We start from the raw sequence: 27,249 nt of genomic DNA on the forward strand, positions 1-27,249 counted from the left end.
AATATTTGTTGAAGACTGGTCATATAAGTGGCGCTTCACTGCTGTACCGTAACTGTATTATGCGAGTTGGTCATATTTTACAGCAAAAAATCAGCTTTAGATATTTTAATACTGTTAAACATATCACCTTTAGTAACGTTTTACACAAAAACAAGACTATACTATGCAACATGATTAGAATTAAGAAAAATGCTTTTCACAGTCTAACTAGCGATTGGGTACCTAACTTGCAAATCTATAGAAAAGGAAAGATCAAAAGGTCGCTCTTTTTCGCGCAGTCATATAAATGAATTGTCAGCCTATTGAAATTTCACTCTTACTATTATTTACCACATAATCCTTTGTAATCGACATATATGTCCTTTTTATGTTCACAGGCCTCCTTTCGCAGTTTGCATTCGTTTGTATAGGAAATCCCGTCTGAGCCGCAGACTGGTTCAAATTCTTCAGAACAACTGGGACATTCGCAAGCTGGGTAACCATTTGAGCGTACAACGCAGGATGCTCCAAGTTGACATGGATACTGATGACAAGCTCCATTTTCATCTGCAGTAACAAACGCAAAGATAACGAAAGATTAGATGACTCGACGATAAGTACTTAATGCCCGAGGTACTTTCATCTTCTAATATACATCTTAATGATGTTCCGTCACGGCTAATTTTAAACTTAAAAACATATATAAATATCTATCTACATTTGCAAAATGCAAAAAAATCATACAGAGTGCGACATCGAAATTCGTACACTGTCTTATGCTTCCTATATTTGTAAAATTGTAACTAAATAGAAAGAAAATTTGCAATGCAGTTCTGCTAAAACTTTTTTTTTCGGATGAACGGTTCTTGTGGAAACTTGTTAGACCCTCGCTCACATATAGTTATCCAACGGGTTCAAATCTAGGCTGATCGGAGACCATATTTGCACATGTTTGTATTCACAAGCGTCCAACTCTGCACCAATCGACTCCTGTAGCCCTGTGTGAGATCCTGTTAGAAGACGTATGATCTTCCTTCGGGCACTTCAGTTATTTACGGTTGCACAACAAATTTCTTACGGAGGGAACATAAAGCAGGGCAGATGGGCGGAAGGAGCGCCCGCACAACCTTGTTAAGCCAACATTGGACTGTCTTTCCCTGAATAGAGGCGTTCCATTTTCGTAATGGAGCTTGCCGGCAGCTTTTTACTTGATACTAGCAAGAGAAAGGCTCTTCAAGCCTGAGCAGGTCCACCACCCCTTAAGTTGAACGTTACCGATAGGCTTTGACAAAATTCATCGGCAGATTTTAAATAGCAATACAAATCTTTTAACCAAAAAAGCACAGTCTACAAAATCGCATATGGTTTACGTATGAATATTGTAACGACTGACATAAAAATAATTAACCTGTGAGGTTGTAAATATTAAAATTGAAAAATCAGCATTTAATAAAATAGGTCAGATTTTTCCTTAGTTTGCATTATGTAGAAGCAATCTCCGGAATTGTTAGGATAAGCCTGACACTAAGAAAAATACACTAGCTTAATTACAACAAACAATGTAGGAGGTTTACTACGGCAGTTTAAAATAGGTAATATGTAAAGCGAACGCAATAATACGTAATTTGAAGAAAAATTAATAAAACTAAAATAAATATCCTTTTCGAAAATCAACTCAACTTAATAGAGATAAAACGCAGCAGCCTCAGGATCAAACCAAATGCCTCGGTGTAAGGTCTTAATTTCAAATATGGATATATGGTGGAAATTTGTTATATACAATATACCGATACCCTCTACTGTTCATGCAGTTATTTCGTAGCACTAATCAGTTCTTCACATAATTCGCTTCAAGCACCTTTATCTTAAAGAATCCTATATATAAGAGTAGTTCCTATTGTAAAATATATTTCATGTGGAAGCCTTTGAAGTGTAAAATAAAAACTTAAGTGTTATGTTTGCTATGGAAAACAGCTCCAACGAAAATTTAACGGAGGGAGATTGAAAATGATTCGCCTACCTGTCACGCATAAAGAATACTAGCTATATTTAACTTTAACTCATATACATTAGTTGTCCCAAATGCTGATGGGCACAATAATGTAGGCTCTGCTGCCTTTTTCTTCAAGAATTTTCCTAGTAGAAGTTTCTTAGCAGGTAAAGCTAAGCGTGAAGCAAGTTATGGTAATGTCTTTAATTAATGCTAATAAAGTAATTTATAACAACAACTATTTTCTAATAAGCTGGTCCGAAAAAAAAAATGATAAAATTTAAGTTCTTGCTCCTTTTTTATGTCAGAAAAAAATCACCAACATAAATAGCACTCTCATTTGAGTTGTCCTTCGCCATTAAATAATGCTTCGTCAGGCTTAAACCTTTTCATGAGCGAGGTGGCCTTCAAAAAGACATCTTATTCCTTTTTAGATGAAGTCTTGGTACTGATATAATCGAGTCGTTCGTCGAGAGTTCGTTAAGTCACATCATATCCTCTTTCTGCTTACCATTCTGCTATATCATTAGCCGCTATTTCGCTTCGTATGAACGACTTCAGTACTATGCCATTAGAAGTCAACTTAAACACGGTGCGTCGGCTGATCAAACGGGCGTTTGACAATAATGTTGACCAAGAGCTCTTCTTGCTTTCCGTTTACTTCGCCCGCAAATCGGTAGTAACCAAGTGGTTTGTCATCTGCTACACGTATATGTAGACGTTGTCGTTCATCACATTTATTAAAAATGCCATGGTGTTTCCATAACAAATACTTTCGAGAAGTTCCAGCCTAAAAATCTCTATCATATTATACGACGAACTAAATAGTGCGAAATTAATACTAAAGTAAATATTGTCAAGTATAACCCCAAGTTGCCGTGTCTGTAGTATTCTAGTGCTTGCCTAGAATAGTATACTGATATTCACCTTCGTCTCCATTTTTAGGCATCACTACGTGATCGGCAGCTAGTCCCGCGCTAGGTACGTAGTCTGTACAAATATAGAAATCTTGGAAAACTGATGTTATTGCGGTATATTTTTATTTGTTTGCCACTGTTTGGCTCAGCACTTATAAGATCATAATTATGTTAGGCCGGTATCTGTGTATTTGTCATGAACTCTGTTTGTCGGTTCTGTCTCCTACGGAATGCGGACAAGCCTCCTACCCAATTTCTATGTGATGCTTATATCGTAATACCATGTCTGGCAATGACTCTTGATGCGCTACTCTGGAAGCTGTCATCTCATACCCCCCTAACATGGTATTTTCCGCTGTCTTCATTCCTCGGTTCACTGGCAATGATATACTGCTCTGTAAGTATCTGGACTGCACACACATACCAGGGCGCTACACGAAGGGATCCGCAATGGATGACTGACTGAAATCGAGTTTTTAAGATACGTGGATGATCTTAGTAAGGCCTCGTTTTCGTAAGATTTTTTCCTAAAGAATTAGCGTCGGCAACATCATTGTAAAGCACTGAGGAAGCTATCTACAACCTGCTTCTGCTGGGCGTAACAAATTTAGAAAATAGCTCAGTGCTTTTAATATGACCTCAGTTTTTATATAGATATACAGTATCGTAAAGCACCGTCGAAAAAGGATCCAAACATAGTGACGCGCTGCTGAGAGTCACTCTACGGTCTATGTGGGAATATTAATTATACTATTACTGTTCTAATAAAATCGCAGTATAAACGTGTTACGAAAGTAACACGTTTATACTGTGATTTTATTTTCACGATTACGTATTATGTAATACGTTTATTCGTAATGCCTCCAGCGTACAAATATTTTCATAAAATTCAGCTCTATTAGCTCGCCACAAAAGAAGCTTTTCAACTCTGAGATTCACTAGTAAGTTTGCATCACTCATGACAGATCTTTGAGATATTGTAAGTGATCTTGCGTCTTCTGCTTTTTCAAGTCTTCTGCTTTCTAGCCAAAAGATGGATTATGCCTACTGAATGTGGTGTTCCTTGCCAGAAGCTTAGTGGCAACCTTTCTTTTTCCGTTTGCTATCACACCCACCCTATTTCCAGCATCCCGCACGTCATCGGTCACGAAGCTTTTCCCTACCCACACCAAAGCTGTGTGCGTTTCCCGTCACTTGTGATTCAATCTACTGTAGCAAAGTGTGTGAGCCGTTCATCGAAGTTCAACTATAATCAGCTCACGCAAAATGATACAAAGCTTTTACAAACTATTATATATGGAATACATAGAACACGAACATATACAGAACTCGAGTTTGCAACGATCCTAACAAGGTCGGTTTCAGTTAGGACAATTAGAGTTGTCCTAAATTGTACTTGATATCATGCGTGTGAAATACTTTGGTAAGGCAGCGATGCTGCAAACTGATCGATTCACTCTGTCTGTACGCCTTAGATTGGATTTACTATTAGGCAATATTTTATTGTAAATTAAACAATGCTTGTTTCTGTAGATTAATTTAAGCCTAACTAAAGCTGCTTTATCCTATGCAGATGCTCACGGATTTCACATAATTCAATTACACCAAGCAGTAGATAAATGCTAAGGTAATCTTTGTGCAGCCAGTGCACCAGATGATGTAGGTGTGATGAAATTTCCTGTTTCTTAGGAAGGATTTAGCTTTGCAATTGTTTATCTTTGTATACAATTGACCTCAAGTTAGGCGGTAGGCAACTTACCAACATTCATACGGTATAATATTATAACGTATTGATCTATGCGAGTGAGTTGTTTCCACTCTATTGAAGCATATGGGCGTTTTAGTTTATTGCTATCCTGAAAGTGTGTGCCTAGGAATTATTTATAAGCAATTATTTCAATGCATATAGGTTTATCCTAGTACATGCCAAATAGGTTAGTCATCAAACGATTGTTTTAAATATCAAATTATATGTATATATAATATAATATAAAGATAGCTCAATGTTGAAGTTACTGTTTATATACTAGAAACATAAAAATGTACATAAGGAACATTAAGATATTGCATGTTATTGAAAAAAATAGACAGACTCAGATATGCTAGAACGTACGAAGTTTGCAAGCTACTAGTAGATGGGTAAGCTGTTTCATGCAGAGATATGTAATTAACAGATATAAACCTCTTGGGGCGCAGAAAACGTAATCATGAATAGACTAAAAATAATTTGAATATATAGGGGATGCGTCTGCAGTAATGGTATGCATTCATATACACGCTAAATGGACCGGTCCTTATTTTCATTGAGGTTCCACGTTTTTATTGATGCGTTAAAATGTACCATTCCGTAAAGCGACGAAATCTACAATATAGCGAAAAATAAAGAAGCCAAAAAGTATTTGTTATTACCTGGGATATCCAACTTTGTCTCTATTTGTATTTGTATCTAGCACTCACAATTATACGTCAGTAAGATTTTCATTTACTATAAAATAGAATATCGTAATTATAGAATGATTGTTTCTTCAAGAATCTACCGATATAGGCTACTTGCTTTCATTGAACAGTGCAGACTCTTCCATAAGTTCCCAAACAGTACTTTCAAGATATACGATAAAAATTGTTTAACCTGTGGTTTATGCAGTGTGGCGGGATAATGAAAAAATTTTTTAAAATGACCGACGTTAACCTGTCACAGGTGAGCTAAACGTCATACAGCAGAACGTTTGCTAAGAGAGAAAAGCGTAAAAAAAATTGCAAGTACTTTGCCGTAAACACATTGGAAGGATATTAGGCCTACGCATGAACCTGGTTAGTATTGAGATCAAAATGGCATTAGAGCGCGCTTTTGTCAAGGTTGGTTGCAGTAAATAAAAAATAGTTCATTTTTATTTATTAATTTATCTTAGCTCGCTGTCATTCCAACACTACAAGCAGAAAATATACTAAATGACTGCTATATGCTGGTAGATCTAAGCTGTTGAGAAGAGGAACCTATTGGCGACAGTTGATATGGACCAAAAAGAACTTGATTTGGGCGTCTCATGTTTAGGAGTATTTGTCAGATAACAAAATTGTTTAAGACATCTACATACTTTATGCGTAATTTCGTTTTACGAGAAAAACAGATCAAATGATGCGAAATTTTTGTTCACTTTTGCCAAAAGGTGAAAAAGAGACCACTCTATAGCCATATATATATATATATATATATATATATATATATATATACATATATATTGAACTGGGTAGTTGTATCCGTCGCCGCTGCTATATACGAATGAAGTGTAGGGCAAATAAGTCACATTTTTGCCAGTATCAGTATGTCATCACTGCAACTGGTGGCAGCGCGAAAACAGCAAATCATCTCACCCAATAGGGTAGTTAGTTCAAAAATGGATGAGATGGTCAATCAAACCACGAGATTAGAAGCCGTGCTGGGGGGTTTTGTAGGAGGTCTACAAAGAGTCGCGTTATCGTCGGATCTACAATTTTTGGCTGGTCGAGGCCTGAGTAATGGATTAACACGTTAGAGACAGCGGGGAGCGTTTAAAGCTGGCCCCGTAAATGCCTGCTTAGCTTGCTTTTAGAGCTCAATCAGCCTACTTCAGGCTACCTAGTTCAAATCATTTTGGACAATACAACCAGGCGAGATGAGTTCGAGACTCGTTTATTCAAGCGGTTTCCACGAATACTACCATTCCACGCAGCTAAATATTATATCCTGGTCTGAAGAGGTGATGATGACATGTACACGCTTATCCGCGATGTGTTGGAAGGCGTCGATTTCAAGGCGCGTCTAGTAGACAAGGAATCGTGCCGGTACTATGACTTCGTAAGCTACTTCACTGTGGCCTTGACACCTCATTTCACAGCTTTGGAAAGGTTTGTACACGACTACTGAATGCACCCCTGCATAGTCGAAATCCCACCGTCGGCAGAATCCGCAAGTAGCGTACGGAGTAAAGCAGGCTTTTGTGTTTGTTGTAGTGCACAAAGCACCTCACGTTAAGAGTTCGATGCGTTGTCGTAGCATAAAACAAAGAGCTTATCTCGGGTATCACGTTCCTGATGTTGCCTCTTATAGAGAAAGGTTTTGTCAGGAAAAAGCAATGGACGGACCCTCGTTTAAACAGGATCACTGATACTGAAGCAGAATTTCTGAGTACGTACCTGTCAACGAAATCCTGTAGTCAATCAAAGGGAACGCAGTGCTGTTGTGAATCACACGTGCTCAGGCTGAAGCCACACTCATGTCCTGCCACTTCGGGAAGACGAGTGGACATGCATGCATTCGAAAAACGGTGCAATGTGCGTTGAAGCGTTTGCATATGGTTCCGGCATGCATTAACAGGTTAGAAAGGTAATGGTTTGGTGTGAAGGTTACCATAGTCGGAAGCGTAAGGGGTTGAACGCGTGTGTTCCGACATCTACTCAAAGAAACCTACAATTAAAAAGGCGATCGGTTGCAGACAACGCCGTGATGCGTATGGCCAAATGTGCATGGGTGTCGTTTCAACAGCCGAGGAAAGGGATCTGGTTTGAGCACACAAAGCATACTAGGGATAAACTAACCTAAAACGCATACGATCATAAACCACATGTTGGGACACATACGCAGATAGCGCAGTTAAGTGTTAAGACGCGTACCAATATTATATCCAATCCTAGATATTTCCGTCATTATCTCTATATAAATACAAGGTGCTGATACCTGTGCCAACACCAGTGCTTCGTCACTACCAGATGTAGGGGTACAACACCTAAATTGAGATCATCTTTGTCAGGCTGTTTGTTGTAACGGCTGTGTGTGAATCTGCCTGCATTGTTGATACTAGGTAAAACCCTTTTTTTTTTTAGAGCAAAACAACGTACTCCTCATGATGTACAATAATATAATGTTTTAAAAAATTAAGATAAAATGAGCTATTACTTAACTCGACCCCGTTAAAATATAAACTTCATTCACATCCGAAATCGGCGGTTTACGTGCGGCTTCTGATTTCCGTGACAAAAACTAGAAGATATTCGATACGTTATTGACTGAAAAAAAAAGCTCAAACTATCACTAAAATGGCTAACGAAGCGATTTTTGATACACTTGGATTTTTCATACAGAAACTTCCCCATACAGCGTATTTGAACTCTGCCAATTAACGAAAGAATATTTTGAAAATGACTATTGGGTTTAAGTTCCTCATTGAAGCTCTAATCACCGTGAATGAAGGCTGCATTGATTAATTCATAGATTCACATTGTATGCTATATATAATTGTTTTGAGACAATACAAATGCGTATATACTCTAGAACCAGAAGAATCAGCTCATGGAGTCTGACCGTATTTATAAAAAGTGGAAAAAATCGCTGAAACATGTCAGATGTTCGTGTTTCATTATTGTTATTTTTGTTAAATTGTTTAAAGATTACAGACAGTTTTTTTTTTAGTAATGAATTTCAGGAAGTTAATATTGATTTGTTTATGTGTTACGTGCTACTGTGAATAACTTGAATCACCAGCATAGATCAAACGAATATAATTGTTTACAGAGATATACTCTTGTCTCCGTGATTATTTCAGTGAATACTGCACAGGCAAGATTCTAGCAGTCATAACGAGCCCTCCGCAAACGTTCAAAAAATAGTTAAATCACGTTAATAGAAATTACCGGAAAGAAATCAACACGCCATTCCTAAGCCTAAAATGTAATTTCATTTTTTTTGAAAACGACATCTCACGAAAAAAGTTTTGAGAAATCGTTTCTCAGATCGAAAACGAAAGCTACTAAATGAACTATGTGAACAAAACCCTAGAAAGATGGCAAAAGGACACTGCATTGAAAAATAGGATGAGAGAACGATGAAAGAAAAAATAACGTTCAATATGGCGTTGTCATGAGATATCTAATTAAAATCTATTTTTATCTGAACATAAGAAGTAAAAGCGACCTAAATCAGTTACTTGGCAATGCATGCTTTTACGGATTATGCTTGCATAACCGACAGTTATAGAGATTTTTGGAAGTTCCCGGAGCCGGCGATATTGTAGGATCTCTACGAATCGATTGCGACAAGTGAGTCAACGCAGAAGTACATGACTAATTGACATGCTTCTCAATCTTTTAAATCATCTCGTACATTAATTAGATTCCAAAACGGGCCCTGCGACGATTATCGTGTACTGTTAGAGACGTACCCCTGCGTAATGGTTCTTTACACTTGTGGACGTATCCCTGATAGAATCGTCAATTCCAAGTACACAGACATATATATAGCTTCCAGAGAGAGAGAGAGAGAGAAACTGGATATAGCCAAGCGATACTTCAAAAGGACCTCGAACACCTGTGTTTATATCTTGCCACAGCTTTTTATTTATGGTCTATGAAAATAATTATTTGTGAATATAAGAATATATGTTTTAGTGCATCCACATATGGCTAACCTTATACCCTTGAAGGACAGGATTTAATATTCGCCTGCGATGCTAAAGTACACAAAAACGATTTGGTCGGTGAGACGGCCCTATATTCTGTGTAGCATGTGAGAAAACTTGAGAGTGAGACGTTCCAAGGCTTCATGTGCTCCAGAATGGCAGTACTTGCACAAATCATGACAAAAAAAATCTTGAAAAAGTAACTAACTAGGATGCTTATGAACGTTTACGATTTACAGTACGCCCTTATAAACAATATTATCGAAGTTGCTATGTAGCTAAGTTACTTTTAATTCTTTACGCTTACTGTATTTTGTTGGTCAATAGTAACGAAATATACTTACCACACGTGCCGCTGTAGGAGACTTGAACGTCGCTGTTCTGCAAACATGCTGTCCTGTGTAGTTCACACATTGAATCGTATGTTGTACCATCTGTTCCGCATACAGGACGAACCACCTGTTGTGTAAAACCCAACTTCAGATTAAAACCGAATATATTCAAAAGCAAATAAACTTCAGATATAACACCGGACAGCACTCTCGGCATTATGTATGTGGTCATTGTAATACCCCAAAATCTCTAGTATAACGCATTTTCTATCTAAAGACCCTTTCAGTATTAAAGAAAGTTTGTTTGATCAGTAGACAGGGAATTATGCCGAACTGAGGCGTGGCCGCTGCCATATCCCACTGTCAAACCGGAGGCGGCTGTTGCTTAGCCTATTTATATTACTGATACCGTATTGTATGTAATAACAGGGAATGAAGGATAGCTAACTAAAAAGTAAACTTGAAATAATCTACCTGTTCACATGGAGGCGGACAACTGCAGATTGCGGTTCCTTGTCTGTCAATCTCACATTCTTGGGCTGGGCCGCAATTCACGGCACGACATGGATTTAGTACTGTAATCAAAACATGTATACATTTATTTTCTTAGATTTATACTACGGCCAGTCTATAGTTTATATAATAGTAAGGCAATACCCGGACAAAATAGAGTACTGATTATTCTACTTGTATTCTTAACTTAGAGCTACAAACTTTGTGGAGAACACTCGTTTAAACATTGTTTAGGAGCGTTGAACAAGTTACAATTATTGCTTCGCAGTAGCGGCAAATGTGATTCTGATCGGTAATGTGCAGATATAGTGAAATGTTCCGATGTCACGCTATCAACAAGTATCATTTAACCAATATAATACAGGCGAATGTTCCAGCAAAGGCTCGCCAACACATATAGCTTGGTTTCAACGAGATATTCCCATTTATCTAAATACGTGTATTTTATCTATAAAGCCATTGGCCGTGCTTTGCATCTGTGGCAAAAACGAGATGCACAAAACAACCGAACTGATAGTTTTTGATTGCACGAAAAATGTGAGAATACGTTTGATTATGGCTAGCGGTTTCTGTGCTATTTTTGCCTAAAAATACGTCTCGTAGGTCCCTAAACTAAATAAATATTTCAAGTTCGGTACTGCCATTGAGCATTGCTTCAGACTGCTGGTTCTCAGCATGAAACGTCGATAGCCAACTTCAGACAGTATTTCTAAACTTAATCGACAAACACGTTACCGCTGTACCATCACGGAGTCAGTCCGAAAACCTAACTCAAAAAAAGCTTCTTTTATGGTTCATGGGCACCCTCCCGCGTTTAAGTGAGCATATCTTGATTATAAACATTATATCATGTAAACCTATCAACATCTTATCTACAAATCCGGATAATTTCTATAAAACTAATAATTTCCATCTAGTAATATTATATTATGGTGTAAAAAAAAAACTTGTTAGCTTGTCATAGCCTGAGGTACACTTTCATCAATATAAAAAAATAAAACATTAGTAACAAGTAGCAGTGTAAAGTAAACTTCCGAAGAATCGTTCAAAGTTGTCCAGATGCTTGTCCAGAATCCACGAGTACAGTCTTGTATCCGTTTAAACTGCATTAGTCGAAGTTCTAAGGTACTTACGTTCTACTGAATAGCTTATCATACGTGAAGAAGGAACTTAAAGGCTAGGGGGAATTATTATATTTAACGTGGATATAGCCATTCTGCTTTTTATGGCAACGCATTTTTGATGAGAGGGTTCGTAATGCACATATCCTCCTCAGACAAAGCAATCCTGCGCACAATATTTGGCAAATTGAATCATTAATTTATACTTATTTAGGCACGCTATCTTAACAACTGCTTTCCATTTAGCTTGTACTTGCCTGTTGCAAGAAAATGGTTTTGGAAAAGACACCACATTATTAGACATCGCGAGTCTCAAAAAAGAACCGCGGTGTGGACATCGCGCGGTAACATCTAGACAAATGCCTGTCTATTACATCTGTCAGTCCGTTTAAACTGTGATGATACATCTACCAACTATTAGTCCAGTTCGGATAATAATGAGGACAGGGAAATATTATGCTTGTCACTGAATGAAAACGCTTTGATGTACCAGGTAGCAAATCATTTGGAGCATAGCTTCGATAGGGCTTCGTGGAAAGTCTCCTAATGGGATCCAATTTATTCGAGATATCGTACTCGTAAGCTGACACATATCGAGCGGAATATCTTTAAAAAATCTGTGGTTTCGGACCAAAGGAGCCCAAACAGCAAACCTAAATATGCGCACACAAAGCGGCAAAGAAGGTAAACCGGAAGGAACAACTGAAACTTTGGAATAGTTTCCTTTATAAGATCGCTCGTAAGCATTATGCAAATAAACCAAGTGCCGTCTTGGCTAAGCGCTATCTAATAGAACTGGGTTAAAGTATGTTGGATATTTTCAGTGGACAAGAAGGAAAGGGAGGACTAAAACTGTCCGCTACATAGAATCATACGTAGTGTTACATAGAATAGCTTCTTCAAATAATGGATTCCAGATGCTGCAGTGCCACCGTTAGGTTTTTGCCGTGGGTTGAAATATCAATAAATCTCTGCGACAGATACACCGACGTACGTAGTCACTGGTAGAAGTATATTATGGCGTGTCTGGACGCCAGTGTTTAACACAGAAAAACATTAAACAACTACCATGATAACTGGGAAACCGGCTCTGAAACTTAGGTATTCAATGTTTTTCGCTAGTTTTAAGTATGACGACATTGGCTCTCCATCCAGTCCGGCATCCGGTACTTGTTAAGTCCGTATGAGAAACTCTACTTAACTTCTATTCCCACTCTATTTGTACATACCCAAATCAATTCGTTCATGGCTTGTTTTGTACCTATCTAGATTATGATTAACGGTTGCCAGGTTTCAGCTAAAACGTTTCCCTGTGGGGAGCTTGTAAATTCTCTGAAGCGGTCCAGATTCTTGAGATTTTCATAAACCTATTCTGATCATGCTTTAACAATATGTCATTGGAAGATTAGAGTCAAGTGCGAAACGCAGCCAAAGTCGACGGGCAACAACGCGTTATAAAAATTAATGTTATCTGTGTTTATACGGCTTACTACACCGCGTCACTTGCTTGCATCTCAAAATCGGGATCTCTTCGTATGAGCTCGTGGCAGCTATACCTGTCTGTAATAAGGTATCTGTCTTCCGGTAAAATGCAGTAATATTTATTGTATGCGCCATGGGAGTTGTAACCTGTAGAATGTGTGACAAAAAAAAATCAGCGAACCCTGAATTCGAACAGTGTTAGGCTGTGGGTGTAGTTCAGAAAGCATGCGGTTAAACTTCTTCCAGTGAACTGCGTACTGCTTGTTACGTCATTTGTTTAGTTAATGCTGCGATAGTTTCTGAAACGACGTGCCGCTCGTAAGCACTGAAATGGAATGTTATTGGGTGTTAGTTTGTATGAATTGAATTAACTAAAAGCCTGTTATTGTCAGGCAGTTCAACAACTTACGTCCCGCCTTCCATATTCGTGCTGTAAGACACGACTATAAAATGTATGTTTTGAAACATGGGAGCCGCTTTGCCCTTCGCCCACAAAAACAATTATCTCTACAAGTAACGGATTTACTCCGTTCACTTTTTATGCCTAACCTAACCTAACCTAACCTTGTGCCGTGATACCTTTATAGATCGTAGATTTAAATGCAAACCACAGTGTATTTCTCGACTCTCGAAAATGACAAAATCACAGGTGTATTTACCTATATCAGTCACTTTCGACTTAAAATAATCTGTATAATTACAGTACCGGTTTTTCCACTCTCAGAAAAAGGCCCGACAAAGTTTACGCACGCACGACAATCAAGGTACGAAAAAGCATCAGATAAAGATTTTAACTTATGGTTAATGTTAATTACATTAATATGTTCATGCTTATCAGGAGACTGGAAGTAATGGGTGCAGGACGCCTTGCTGGAATAAAATATCTGATCACCGTCAAATTTTTCTATTGGGCATATTATCCTTAATCTGTCTAGCATGTCATCTAATTACGTTCGGAGGCATGGGCACAGCTTGGAACTATTGCACTTTTCTAGCCTAGTAAGAAAACGGGCCGTTTTTTCTAAGTATTACTTAATATCTAAAATTTGCCAAATCTTGGCAATTTCCAAATGTCGTCGCATCTGGACATGCTCTACCCAATTCTTACTTTGCCAACATTATAGTCATAAAACTGCTAGTTTGCTTCGACCACTTCGTTGTCGAACAATGTTCTTACCTGAGTCACACTCCTTTTGGTACAGCACTCGTATGGCCCTTCGTGTTGTGCACCCCTCGACTCTTAACGCGCACTCGTTCGAATATGTTTTTCCATTGGATCCGCAAACAGGCCGTACTTCCCGTGGACACTGCGAATTGCATTGGCAAACGGCGTTCCGCTGTTGATCTAATTGGCACACCTGGTGCTCAGGACACTTCACCGACTGGCACGGATCTGAAACAGGACGAATATGATAGGACTCATATATTATAAAGATACATCACAATAAGGCACATTGTCTGTTTTTCAGAACTTCCTCGAAGATAGACTACTCTGTACAAAGCATGATTCCAAAGACGCTGTGGCCAGTAGAGAGAGAAATCAGCTAAGTATAAAACAGCATGATTTATGCGATCACTAGATCATGTACATACATATTTGCAGATGATCTATTACTTTTGCGCAAAGTGCCTGAGATATTAGCGAGCCAGAATCTATTATATCTAAGCAGAGTGGTTTGAGTCCGATGTTCGTAGCAATAGATAAGGACCGAGAACGGTTATTACTGCCTTTCTATTCGACACTATGCAGCAGAGGCAGTGGAACTGAAGTTCAGCAAGGATTATAGTATTTTTGCCTATGTCAACAGATCATATTATCTTTCTGCCAAAGACAACAGATCTTGTTGAGGAGGCTGATGCCATAGTATACAGCATCGACCAAACGCTGATGACGCCGCCGACCACTTTGAGAAATTTGAACAAAAACTTTACGAATCGCCCATTGATTGAATCTTCCAAACCGCTCTCTAAAAGAGAAGTATGCAGCAGGCGTAAAGAGAACCACACAAAATGAGCCCAACTTCTGTAATTAATAGACTGGGATATCTTTGCATTAACTTTACCGTTGGGTAAGCCGCGTCTCGTTGTTTGTTATTGAAAAAGGAGAATGAATTTGTGTAAGCACATCGTACTTTCACGACGATGTGCTTCTACAATGTAGACGGAAAACGCGTGCGATCATATCGTTGTGCACGAGATGCAAAGGTTACGAATGTTAATTTCAGTTCAGTGCTACGTGCAATCGCATTACCGGACAGAAACCGTAACTGTTTTCTTTCGAACATATCATATTCGAGTAAAACGTATACTGATATTTGTACATTGTTGTTGTACATTAAAATACAGATGATCGTAAAGAAAGTTTCCTACTATTATATTATGATAGGAAATTGTTTCAAAAATATATCTTTTTGATGCATAGCTTTGTCGTTTGAAAGTGACACAACGTTATTCCACCCACTCTCCGCTGCAACCGACATCATTGAAAATTTTCTTCAAAAATAGCTGAACCTACAAAGTAACAACCTTAGCTATTGTAGGCTTATAATTATTATTATTATTTCTATTGATATTATGGTATACCCGCAGAGGACAAGGTCCCGGTAAAATCTGGTTCTAAGTGATATTTTAGTTGGGGCTGTAGGAACAGCACAAGCGTATGGGGTAATGAAGCCCAGAAGCATGCGAGCGCTTTCGCTAGCCTAGGCCAAAAGGCTTTCGGTTCAAACAAGCTCTTCTTGCCATATGTTTACCTCGTAGCTTAGGGTATAGTGATAACGGTGGGCAATAGCAGACATCTGTGTAACGATGATATTATCATAAAATACTAAGAAACTACTAAGGCAGGGACACGATGATGTCGATACCATATACGACAAACAGGTTCTACAGTTTCTCATCATATCATGTTCGAAAATGATTTTTTTCTATATTAGTATAATGCATTAATGAATTTTATTCGATATTTTGTCATGCCACCTCATAACTGGCAGCAGTGTTAGATACATAAAGTTTTGGAAATCGGATAAAGTAAATAAAACAAGGTCTAACTATTGTTACGAAGAAATACAGCTCCCGGTATTTCCGCATACGACCACAGATGAATGCTTCACCCAGATGCATCTCGGGGACAATATGGGTATCATTTTTTCATTTGTTTTGGTAGATTAGGTGCATAGATATTTTCTTCAGGGACATCTACCGATTTTGTGTATTAGATTACGCTGTACGCTGCATATATAAATACCTATTGGCTCCGGGAGCTGTACTGCTAGCGTTGACTGCGTGATGCTTTTGAGGCGCTAAAGCAGTCGGTCCCAAACATTCGTGAACTCATTATGCACAAGTTAGATAATAAATATTCAATGTAAATATGGTTAAACAAATAAACGCTGCTTCTACTTAGAACCTTACAGATGGCACTTAAACGTGTTCCCTTCAAACGATTTTTTCAAAGAGACTGATATAGCTCGTGTGAGCTGCTTGACTTCCTTGTGAGCTCTCTGAAGGTGGTTCAGGGATCTTCCAACGTCAGTTGTTGTATTTTTGAAACTACACGTTGTGATAGGTCGCCCTGAACGTAAATTTTTTGCGAAGCTTTCTCGTGATGGGTTGTAGGTAGCAGATATGCAGGTAAGTACGGTGCTAGGTGTCCCGTGATTTCCGGCTAGTATGAACTAGTTATTGTACGAGTTTGGTGCGTGAACAAAAAACCAAAATCAGCATATTTGTTAGAGCTATTCACCGTTCAGTTATTTTACTGGTGTGTGTTGTTGAGGCAAAGTGAGTGCTGGGCGTGATTTACGAAAGATTTTAGGAAAATATACTACGTAAGCAACCCATGCACGGAACAATAATTTCATAATTTGTCAAATGTGCAGTTTGAACATAGAAGAACCACTCGTGAAAGTTTGTTGGAACTCTGAAAATTGTGGAATTGTAGAATACTTCGTGAATCAGACAACTTTATTTGATTTACCTTAATAGAGAAATAAATAAATAATGAATAGTTGAATAAATACGTTGTAAAGGTCTTCCGACATACTGCTCGAAAATATATTCGAAAAAACGTCTATATATATATATATATATATATATGTATATATACTTTCTTAGAGTCGAAAGAGGTACCAGGCGTAATTAAGCCTAGGCTCTCTGAAGCAGGACAAAAAAAGTTTGGGAATCCTAGTCTTACTACCTAATATGGAATTGATACAACGATCGGCTACCTCGTCCCGGTTTTTAGTAAAGCAGTGGCGGGAAGCGTAAGGGGAGGAGTACGTGTAACATCGTTTTATAAGCTGACATGGCGGGTCTGAGAGTTGTCCGACTACGTGGCAAGCGGCAGGAAGTAAAGCTTTCGCTTGTGCCTCCTTTATATTGTCAAATGTTTGTTGCTAACGTGGATGTTACATGGGTGAATTAGAATGTGTGTGTGTGTGTTTCGGCCGGTTCTTTGGGCAAAGCAAAGACACTTCGTTCTCTTCCGCCCTAGTAGCCTCTCAAGCAAATGTACACGGTGCTCTGGCATTAAACAGTTGTACGCTTTCGGTAATGGCAGCAGAAACATATTAGTATTAGTACAAGTAACTTGGTACCCGTTCGACCTGTATAGTAACTGTGGTGCACACGGTGTGAAGGGACGTGTACTCGAGAACTAGCCCAGCGTGGAATACCGGAATCAACCAATCTCATTGAAGCGGAACCTGTACGACAGCTGCAACCATATCTGCACCTTTGTTTGCAGGATCGCTAATCTAACCACGAAAGCTGTAGCGCGGAATTAGGGGAGTAGAGGCGGGCAACACCGAACGAAGGTGAATTATGACTGAAATAGCAGCTCTAGGGTGTGCACCACCGCATATTTTGTATGATATAATACGGTCATCGTATGCTGTAAAGAAACATTTGTTTTGTTTCACATGAAAATGACTATTATGTGCTATACGATTGTATTTAGAACACTCGAGCACAGTTTTTAGGCATGTACGGAACAAGGCTGCTATATGCAAGCTTAAATCCATAGCAATATTCAAATCTAGATGTTCAAGATGCGCGTTAGGCCATTCCTTGCAGTAGAAAAGAAATTCGTTGCGATTTCACTGGCAAAACACTTTTGACCAAACTGGATACATACGTTTATATCGAGCAAGAAAACTCTTACTAAATTAGTTAATCGCTATGCGCATACCGTTATACACTGTGTGCAGTGGTTGCGGGCGTGTAACGCTTGCACCAATCACAACTGGACAGTGACTCGTTCAATTCAATAGCGCAACCCTCCAACACTTCCCGTAGCCGGTCTTCGCCAGCTAGAAACCTTTCAAAGACTGCATCGATGTAAAGCTGACCATAGGCATTCGAAACGCTTTTTATAGAGAACTATCACATCTTTGTTAGCCGTCGAAGCAATCTACACGCCAAATTTATAATGATCCTGAATGACAGTCAGAGAGCAAGGTAACAGCATATTTCTTAATGCTGCCGATCCTTAGGACTATTATGGTTTTCCACAGACGAGCCTACGGCGTACAGGAAAAGACGACATAACAAGATACACGTACCGCCCGTAATTGTGACATGCATAAAACTCCGCCGACCAATCAGCATCGTCTAAGCTGGTACTGTCCACAGTTTCTTTCTATTCACCTCGAATTTCTTGCCGGAAAAAACTGCTATAACATGCCCTAAATCTCGGAGCTGTCTTTGCTCGGGCTGCACGTTACTACGCCCGAAGTGCTCCGATAGTCATACCGTCGCAGTCGCTATCGTTTCCTCGAAGGTTGGTCTGCTTTTTTTCGATTGTTTTTCATTCGACGTACGTACCCATGTTTAGCCTGCCACAACAAAAAATTTCCGATCGCCAGCAAGACCAAGCTCTCGTTCGCGTTTCGCACGTTACAAACTCGAAGACCTTGATCATCATAATCGCAAGCAGGGAAACGAGTCAGCCTGCGCTGTAATCATGCCTGCCGCCACAGCTCAAGGTACGAACTGAACGTGGGAATTGAAGTTTGGCTGCCGGGCATGGATCGAATGGGGAATCGAAATAGCTGATTTGCGAAGCTAGAAAGAACGTAGATAGGAGATGGACTGAGGGCCGAGGGGTCTCCGGCCCTTTCACGCCATCTCAATCTCACTTTGCGTGTACTCCCCCAGGTGATTTGACCGGCTTCGTTGAACCATCCCAGTGAGTTGGTCGACAACCTGCACACAGAGAACATCTCGTCTCCCTCTCGAGTTCAATGTAAAAACGTCTCCTTTCACCTTACTCCTAATACCACCACCCTGAGGCAGCAGCATAAGGAACTGCGTACAAATGCCTAGGTACCTATCTACCTAGTGAGTCGCTTGCAATGCACACACATGCCCATAGTCCCTACGCACGCTCTCTGATCGCAGCAAGATTAGGCAGGATATACACATAAACATTCAAAGGCCCCAAGTTCACGTTTTATCTAGTTAACAAGCTCTGTACTTGAGTTTAATCAAAGTGTAAAGCAAAAGAGGTATAATGCTATCCAGCACGCTTAGTATATTCAGCACATAATAGAACATGTAGTTTGTAACGCAACGCGCAGGACCTTAAGGATGACGTCTATAGTTTAACGCGGCTTAGAATGTTTTTTATTATCTTAGTTGCTCGAACGAAATTGTAAAATAAAGAATAAAAAGATAAATTCGAAAACTTCTCATTTTTTAGTGGTTTCAAGGTTCTAAAGAACCAGGAAGAATATATTAGGGACACAGCATTTAAAAGAACTAGTGGTTAATAGTGGGTGACCTTCCATCAGCTATGAACCCTTAGTCTAAGTTACTGAGGCTAAATAGTTTTTTCGACAAAAGTGGCTTAAATATATCAAAATATGAAGACTGCATGAAAAGAAAGAGAAAGATTACAAGATAAATCAGTATAGACAACTGAATAACTAACACAGTAAGCTTTGAAACATTTAGTATTCTTCCACATAGTTTGAATTTGATTTTAATATACTAACAATTATTAACATACCAAAATATTTTCAACTTACGTTACTGAGTTGTGCTAGTTAATCAGTGAACTCTATTTAAAGAAATTTGCCTCGACTCAAAGAATAAATTTATCTCAACATGAAACAGCGCACAGTCATTACTCGGCAATAGAAGTCAATGCTACAAAGCGTGATCAAAGAACAATAATATATAATTAATCTGTAGGTTGTTTTCACTCACCTTTACTCTACCTTCGATTAGCATATCATTCGTTATGCGATAGGCCCAGTTTACTTTTCGAATAATCATACCCTTGTTTGATAGCTTTTTTGCCGGTTTGATCTACGGGCATTTTCTACCGGGAATGTTTAAAAAACAAAATGCGTGGTTTCAGTTACGTGCGCAAAGCAAACGTGCTAGCGCCTATTGTTTTTTCTTCCGAGGACCATAATTAGCGTGCCATAGTCTAATTATCATTTGGAAAACGGCAAGCAAAGAACAAACGACCGTTGTGTTTACATTAAATGTTGACGAATTTTAGCCAGCTGCTGTCTGGAGCGCGGAAAGCTGCACTGGCCTAAGCACGCAAATGGGAAGGAGGAATAGATAGTCGCGCAGCTGAGGTCCTCAAGAGGTCTCCGTTTCCTGCCGAATGCTCCTGCATTGAGTTGAGACTGCCTAAATTCTATTGGGAAATGCTTCTCCAGCCGTAGCTAGGTCACTCGGCTAGTGTACATATTGACGTGCTTTACGCTTGACAATTCTTCAGGCTCGTTTTGGTCTAAGTCACGTTGAAGTAACATATTCAACATGCCCACAGTGACAGTATCTCAAAGGTTTTACTCCACACCATTTTATAGTGATAGCTGTCTCGCATTCTCTTTAGACGCTCAGGAACACAGAAAAATTACCGACAGAAAATTTAGGCTGTATAAATCTCATAAGCTTACTAGTTAGAAATACGTGCCACATAGTGACGGCGCTGTATCGCAAAATTAATATTATTTCTGTCAGCTGCAATTCAACAGGACTTGAAGAACATAATTGAAAAACTTTCCTATATATGAATTTCCTCGATCTTGAACATACATCTCTTATGCAATTATAGATACTGGAGACTAATTGTGGTACTGAGCTTTGTACCACACCACCTGATAAAACTACTCTTCTATGAGATATTTGTGTGTTTCGCTCATCTTCACATAGATAGAAGGCGAATCAGGTAATATTTTTTTACGAAATTTTTGTTACGATTTTGTTTTACGAAATGGTCTTTCAACACCCTTTTTTTAGTCCCATCTACCTTTGTACAATAAAAAATCGGGTCTATAACTAAGAGGCGACGAATTGTCGGTTGAGTTATCGGGGATTGGGTCAACCGACAAATCGTATTATTCACCCTTCGCTGTTTTCTTACACGCTTTTCTATTTGCACGCGGCTCCTTGAACTACTTTTCTGTAAACAAAAAGGTTAGTAAGTGGTCTCTGATTCTAATTCTATTCTAAAGGACCCACCTCAGGGATGCACGCAGTTGAAAGCGTCGCTGCTATTCAATAGTCCAAATCGGTTTATGTATCGTAAGCTTTCACAGTGCTCGCCTGTACCCAATGACGTCGAACTTTTTATTGATGAAGCCCACGCGTTCACCGCGTGAAATGTATCAACCATGGAGCTCTAGTCTAACTAACATTGGGCCGCGGTGTCGAAAAAGAAAACGGTATTTACAGAACAGAAGATTCGGTTTCGAAGGTGCGCTTCTTCGTTCCTCACTTTATAAGATGAAGGGATTAAGGACAAGCACTTAAGTCGCAGTTGCTCTTATCTCGAATTCCACTTTGATCATTCGTCTACGGCTTATTCTTGCTGATGGTTGATTTTGCTTTACCTTTACAGCTCACTGAGAGAACACCATAGACGACCACATACAATTTGTGAAAAAAATGCTAATTCATGCCAAGCGTTTCAAATGTGGCAAACCAATCTTGTTTGTGTTGAAAAGCACTGTGTTACAGCAAAATAAAGACTCGTATTTCGTATCGACAAACATCTATTTACGCGTGTACCCTCAATTTGCATGTGCAAAGCCTAACGTTTTGATGTCTTTTTCTTAGTTTCATCCTGTACATTGGGTAATTGTACCTTGCGTCATAATGCGCAGCAAGTCACCCATCGTTGATCCATAATTTTAATACACTGCCTAAGATTTAGCAAATTCTAGAAAAAAAAAATTCTAAGCTGTCTGAAAAAAATGAAAATACATATAGTGTGTCTATAGTGACATATTCAGAAAACACTTGCAAGAGATTGACAACCGACAGTGCGTATGCGTTTCTGTTCAAGCTGTGTTCTGTTGGCCATTACTTGCATAAATGGATATGTTTAGGCATCCTATTGGGACCGCAATTTCATTAAGGACTCGCTAAGCAGTAAAGAAAACGGTTACTTTTATAGTTGACTTCCAATTAATCAGTTACCGTATTTATAGTCTATCTGTGATAAACAGCGGCGGCATTCTACAAAATAATTTTTCATAATTTGTTACTCAGGTCCTTATGCTTATCCGTCATTAATGATTTCTACGAATAGACGTGCCCGTATGTCTAATAAGTGCATACCCAGAGCGTCTGAATGTATTGAAAAATTTAAAGCTAAAGAGGGAAATAACTGGAATTTGAAAATAGAGATTTCGCACCGTTGTGTCTGTAAAGAATCGTTTCTTTATATGGTTGTTGAGTTTGTGACATCTAGTCCTAAATGGAAATCAAAGGCAGCGCTGTTGCTATCACAGAAAATACGTTAGCTTCAAACAGAGGCAAATCTTATTGTGGGGACAAGGATTTGCACACAATAAAATCGAAACACTAAACATCTTTTCTGAAGCTATTCTGCACGCTTCTCAAGAGCGCTAATGTAACCCCGCGGGGTGCAATGCCAATAGAGGCGCTGTTTTATAAAATTAGATTTCTACGATGTTAATAAAGCATGGTTTTGCTTTCATAGTCCAAAAACTTAACGCTAGTGGAAAATGTGTAATTACAAGTTCCCTTCATTTTATTCAAATTACTCATATATTTATTTGCTTATGTGGTTCAGAAGAGGGCTTAAATTCATAATCCTGGCAATTAAAGCGAAGCCTTTTAATATGGAGAAGACGTAATACATTATACACTACCTTAAAACGTATATCTCTATTTTTATTATTACTTTTAGAACTAAAAGACCAAGAAATCCACTTAAAAAGGGTTAGTTGCAAATATTCATATTAAGTTTACTCATGTTGGTTGCAGCATATACAGAAATGGACACACGTACCTTTGTTATTGACAAATAAGTAACGTTACCTTTCTTCCGCTCGATTTTTTCTAACTATCAACTTTAATGAAGTTTCTTTTTCTAGGTGGCGATGCTTTGGTAAAATATTTCCTTGTACCCTTAAAATCCTTTGTGAAAGCTCAGATGAAAGGACGGGCGTGAGTATCATACGTACCGTACCGTTAAGGCAATGACAGTACTAGACGTAAAACCCAAAATAACGAATTTTTAAATATACTTCAAGCATATCTGATGTTCAGCGCGCCTTCGGAATATATATTTTGGGTAAAAATGAAGGGCATACGTGAGACTCATTAGTACCAATCCGACAATACTTTCAAACTGGGTTTACCTTTCCGTTCAGTCTTTCAAGCATACGCTGATGATTCGGTCTGGCCGCTCTAGGTAAATTGCACAGTGGCTTTGTTTCGGTCTTATCGATAGGTCACAGTTAAAAGAGGCAGCCACAATAGCATTAGCAAGAAGGAAACAACAAATGCGATGGGACATTAGAGGACGGCGGCATCAGGTAATCGTAAATACGAGAGAAGTAACTGCCTGATTCAAACCTTTGCAGGCAGCACTACGAAAATCAATTAGTCTGTCGAAGGCATCCGTCGCGTAAGAGGGTGGAGTCGTTGTGAAAAGGATAACCAATACCTCCTAGTTCGATGCCAGAGACCTTTTTTCTCTACTTTACGTTCCCAAAGAGGGAAGCAGTACGGCAGAATAAAAGAAGGCCGGCAGACAAAGAACAAAGAGCAAGACCAAAAAAAAAGTAACTCTCAGCTATAGTCTTCTTTTTAAGAGAGCGAATCATACCAACTAAGTCAAGAAGACGCGCCCCTTTAAAATGAACATTTTACTTATACCTGACCCTTGTTCAGTATAAAACTTTGGTTCTCTTTGATACTAAAACGCTATAACACAGACTATCATTCATTAGATCAAAATACATTTTATAAATGGTCGTTGACGCTTATTAGATGATGCTGAAGGTTGGCAGTTTTCCAAGGCAATATGGCCTATTTTCGTTGCTGCCGTACTTCATAGGGATGAAATGGTCACCATTGAGGACAGCCAGAATGAGAATTTGAGCTTAATTGACTGTAACGACAAGTACATTCTAAAGGGGTAATTAGGGGCGGAAGGTGAACTCGTGAAACGAAGAAAAAGAATGGAGTTTTAGATCTCGGATAAGCGAAGGAGACTGCTTTAAGGGTCACATGGCTCAACTTAATATCTGTTATAGAGAGAAAATTTTCTGATGGAATGCTTCTAGGGCATCGATTAATACTAGAGCTATGTGCACATAAAAACATCCTAGAGCAATAGAAGGTTCGACAAGAAATAGACCATTTCCACAGAAGTTCACATGCCACGACTAGTTTAACACATTTGGCATAAAATCTTACGAACTAGGGGCCTATATATTACGTCGTAGGAAATGTCGAGAGCACTGCCATAAGCCAAATAATACCCATGTAATATACTGTACACGTCAACCCCGCTAATACGTCACTTTCATCAATACACATTTGATGCTGCCATTTTAACTTTAAGAGCCAGATAGATTCGCAGAAGAACAAAATTGTAACCTTCATAGCGCCGCGATAACAACTTTTTCTACTAACTATACGGGTATGTGAGGTGTTTTAATTTCGGACCGTTCTTAGACATACTTTTATAGTCCAGTAAAAATTTGAGGAATAGGATAGGCGATGAACAGAGTAGTCTGTTGCTCTTCTAGGTTGCTCGAATTATACGCCCAGTTTTAAGAATATATAGGGTTTAAGTTCTCTGTTAATATTATACGTTCTTCCGCCACCAATTCTGCTCACCAACTTTTTAGCTAACAGGTTCGAGCTGAGTGCGCTTCTGTTGCGTTTTTGGTGCACAAATGTGGAACCCTAGTGAGTACAAAAATGGACGGGATAAGTACCCAGATAGTGTCTACTACTAATCTCCGCAGCAGTAGAAGGTGGCGGCTGATCTCGTAAAGAGATTAATAGCTGGAGGCGATAACGCCTCCCTATCCTTCACTCAGACTGCTGCAACCGCACTAAGCGTTTCCCTTATGTACGTTTTTCTATATTTTTCTCCTCGATCCTTCCACTATCCCCGAATGATGGCCATCCCCTTTTTAAGTCCAAGCACCCAGTCTATCCGATTTCGATTTACATTTTGGCATGATTTGGTAGCGCTATTTTTTCCACGAGAAAAAACACCCACGACTAAAAGGGTATTTTGAATGGACTATTCCTATTTGGCAGAGATACGTTCTCCCTTATTTACGGAATTCGGCAGCCTTTAGCTCTGAAGTCACCAAATCGCGCCTAAATTCAATTGGTGTTTACGTAAACATAAGGGATCGGGTCCTAGCATTCTTTGCGATTCATCACCCTATTTATAGATACTTTAGCGTAGGACGCCTCCTAGCGTCCGATCCACGATCAGTAACAGAAGATCCAAATAAGCAAATATTTTCGTAGAACGATGCCAAACTGCTACATTATGGAAGTGCATCTGTCATGCAGTCGAAACAAAATAGGATATAGGTTTCAAAAATCGAACGGCTTCGGTAGAGATTTCACCATCGATATTGAACATTGGCATGAAGCCTGTCAAACAACATCACTTGATTACCGTAGAAAGTCCGTCGAAGTGAGCATGCTGTCGCGTTCTCAATTGGTAAGTTTTGTTGGCTCATCTTAGCGACAGTTTGTATACGGATTTTACTTTATTTGCACATTTACACGGACTGAAAAAATAAATATAATGTTGTCACATCATACAGCAAAAACAAAACGTTGATAGGGTACTTGGAGCTTTTAGTATACCATTTAAATTTCGGCCTGCCTGCCCGAAATTGCTAAGTACGAGATTTTATACCTCTGTCCATCAATTACTACTATTCATTTATTATTATTATTATTATACACTGGTGCAATAAAGCGAATCCAGTCTATTTTCTTTATAACAATACCCAACGCTTAAATTGTTTTTGGATATTTCTTTGTGTTATCTTCACTTAGCAGACACTCTTTATCCTTTTTAACCTAATATAATATTTGTACGTACTTTAAATACACTGAAGGTATGTTTGCTAAATCTACTCAAAAAGGTAAAAACAGTAGCTAAGTTCAACGGTAAATGGGGCAAGCGCTTTCAAGGGCATAGAAATCATCAGCAGGACCTATTAGACATAAACTATATTATAGTCTATTCAAATTAGAGCCGACGTTTTCATGAATGTCCATTAAAGAACACTCGTTAATGTACGGCGGAAACTGCACCATTCTAGTAAGACACATAGGGAATTAGCGCGCATACGAGTGCGCTAACAATGTATCTAAACATTTTCATACAATCGACCATCGTCCAATATCACAGAAATTACCAAGTGCTTAAGATGACAGTCGTTTCATAGAATAGAGCATCTGTCAAAGTGAACGAGCCTGTTTGGGTCATCACGTTGACGAGCTACCGCAAGAAAGGCCTATATCGGAAATACCAACATAGAGCACATATGCGACGTCGAATGGCAGCAGTCGGAGTATTCTATGGTTTACGTAAACGCTAGCTTTAATACGACCTGCTCACTTCTTGGCAATGCATCTCCAGCCTTATTTCCAAGCCACAGACGCATGGTAATCAGCATAGTAAATCAATCTCCTGCATGATCCCGATCTTTCCCAATTTCCACGAAAAACAACCTTGCGTTTGCCTTTCCTAGGCAACATATGCCACCTGAATAGATAACTGCTGTAAAAGATGAACCTTAAATACTGACAACGTAAACACCTTGTAGGTAAATGTCGATATTTTGCTTCGTTGCTGTCAAAATGTTGCTAGACGTTAGATTACTCAATGGATCTTTACAGCTATGAATGATATTCTATTATGCAAAATACTTTCATATAAACCACATTTCGAGTATATAGTCTATTCCCTTGCCTTCTCCGTAAGATAAAAAATAGCTGGAAGAAGAGATGCTTAATTATATTTTTACTTTGAAATATACCTATACCTGTACAACCATCCCAGACGGCCTAATCCGACTGTGCGTCTCAACGTAGGCACTTTTTATAATTATTTTTACAAACAAATCCCATTTTTACAATTGTTTTTTTACAGATTGGCCATTGCGAGTTTAAAGTGTAAAGGGACTAGAAGTTGCTACTTTAGACCCCGCCAAC

The 27,249-nt window shown here is 38.9% G+C and overlaps 1 protein-coding gene across 18 annotated transcripts in view; it reads right to left on the reverse strand.

Annotated features, from left to right (window-relative positions):
* The window catches only part of LOC111265929 (agrin), a 199,158-nt gene that overhangs the window by 37,477 nt on the left and 134,432 nt on the right, over nt 1–27,249 (reverse strand). For all 18 annotated transcript variants that reach the window (XM_086970725.1, XM_086970724.1, XM_086970723.1 and 15 more), the window contains 4 exons: nt 13,943–14,158; nt 10,124–10,224; nt 9,662–9,776; nt 331–546 (listed from right to left, as the gene is read on the reverse strand). In XM_086970725.1, the coding sequence (XP_086826851.1) occupies nt 331–546; nt 9,662–9,776; nt 10,124–10,224; nt 13,943–14,158 (648 nt within the window). The remainder of the gene's footprint in view (nt 1–330; nt 547–9,661; nt 9,777–10,123; nt 10,225–13,942; nt 14,159–27,249) is intronic.

The sequence above is a fragment of the Varroa jacobsoni genome, unplaced genomic scaffold, assembly GCF_002532875.2.
Source record: "Varroa jacobsoni isolate VJ856 unplaced genomic scaffold, vjacob_1.0 scaffold_1027, whole genome shotgun sequence".
NCBI classification, from domain to species: domain Eukaryota; kingdom Metazoa; phylum Arthropoda; class Arachnida; order Mesostigmata; family Varroidae; genus Varroa; species Varroa jacobsoni.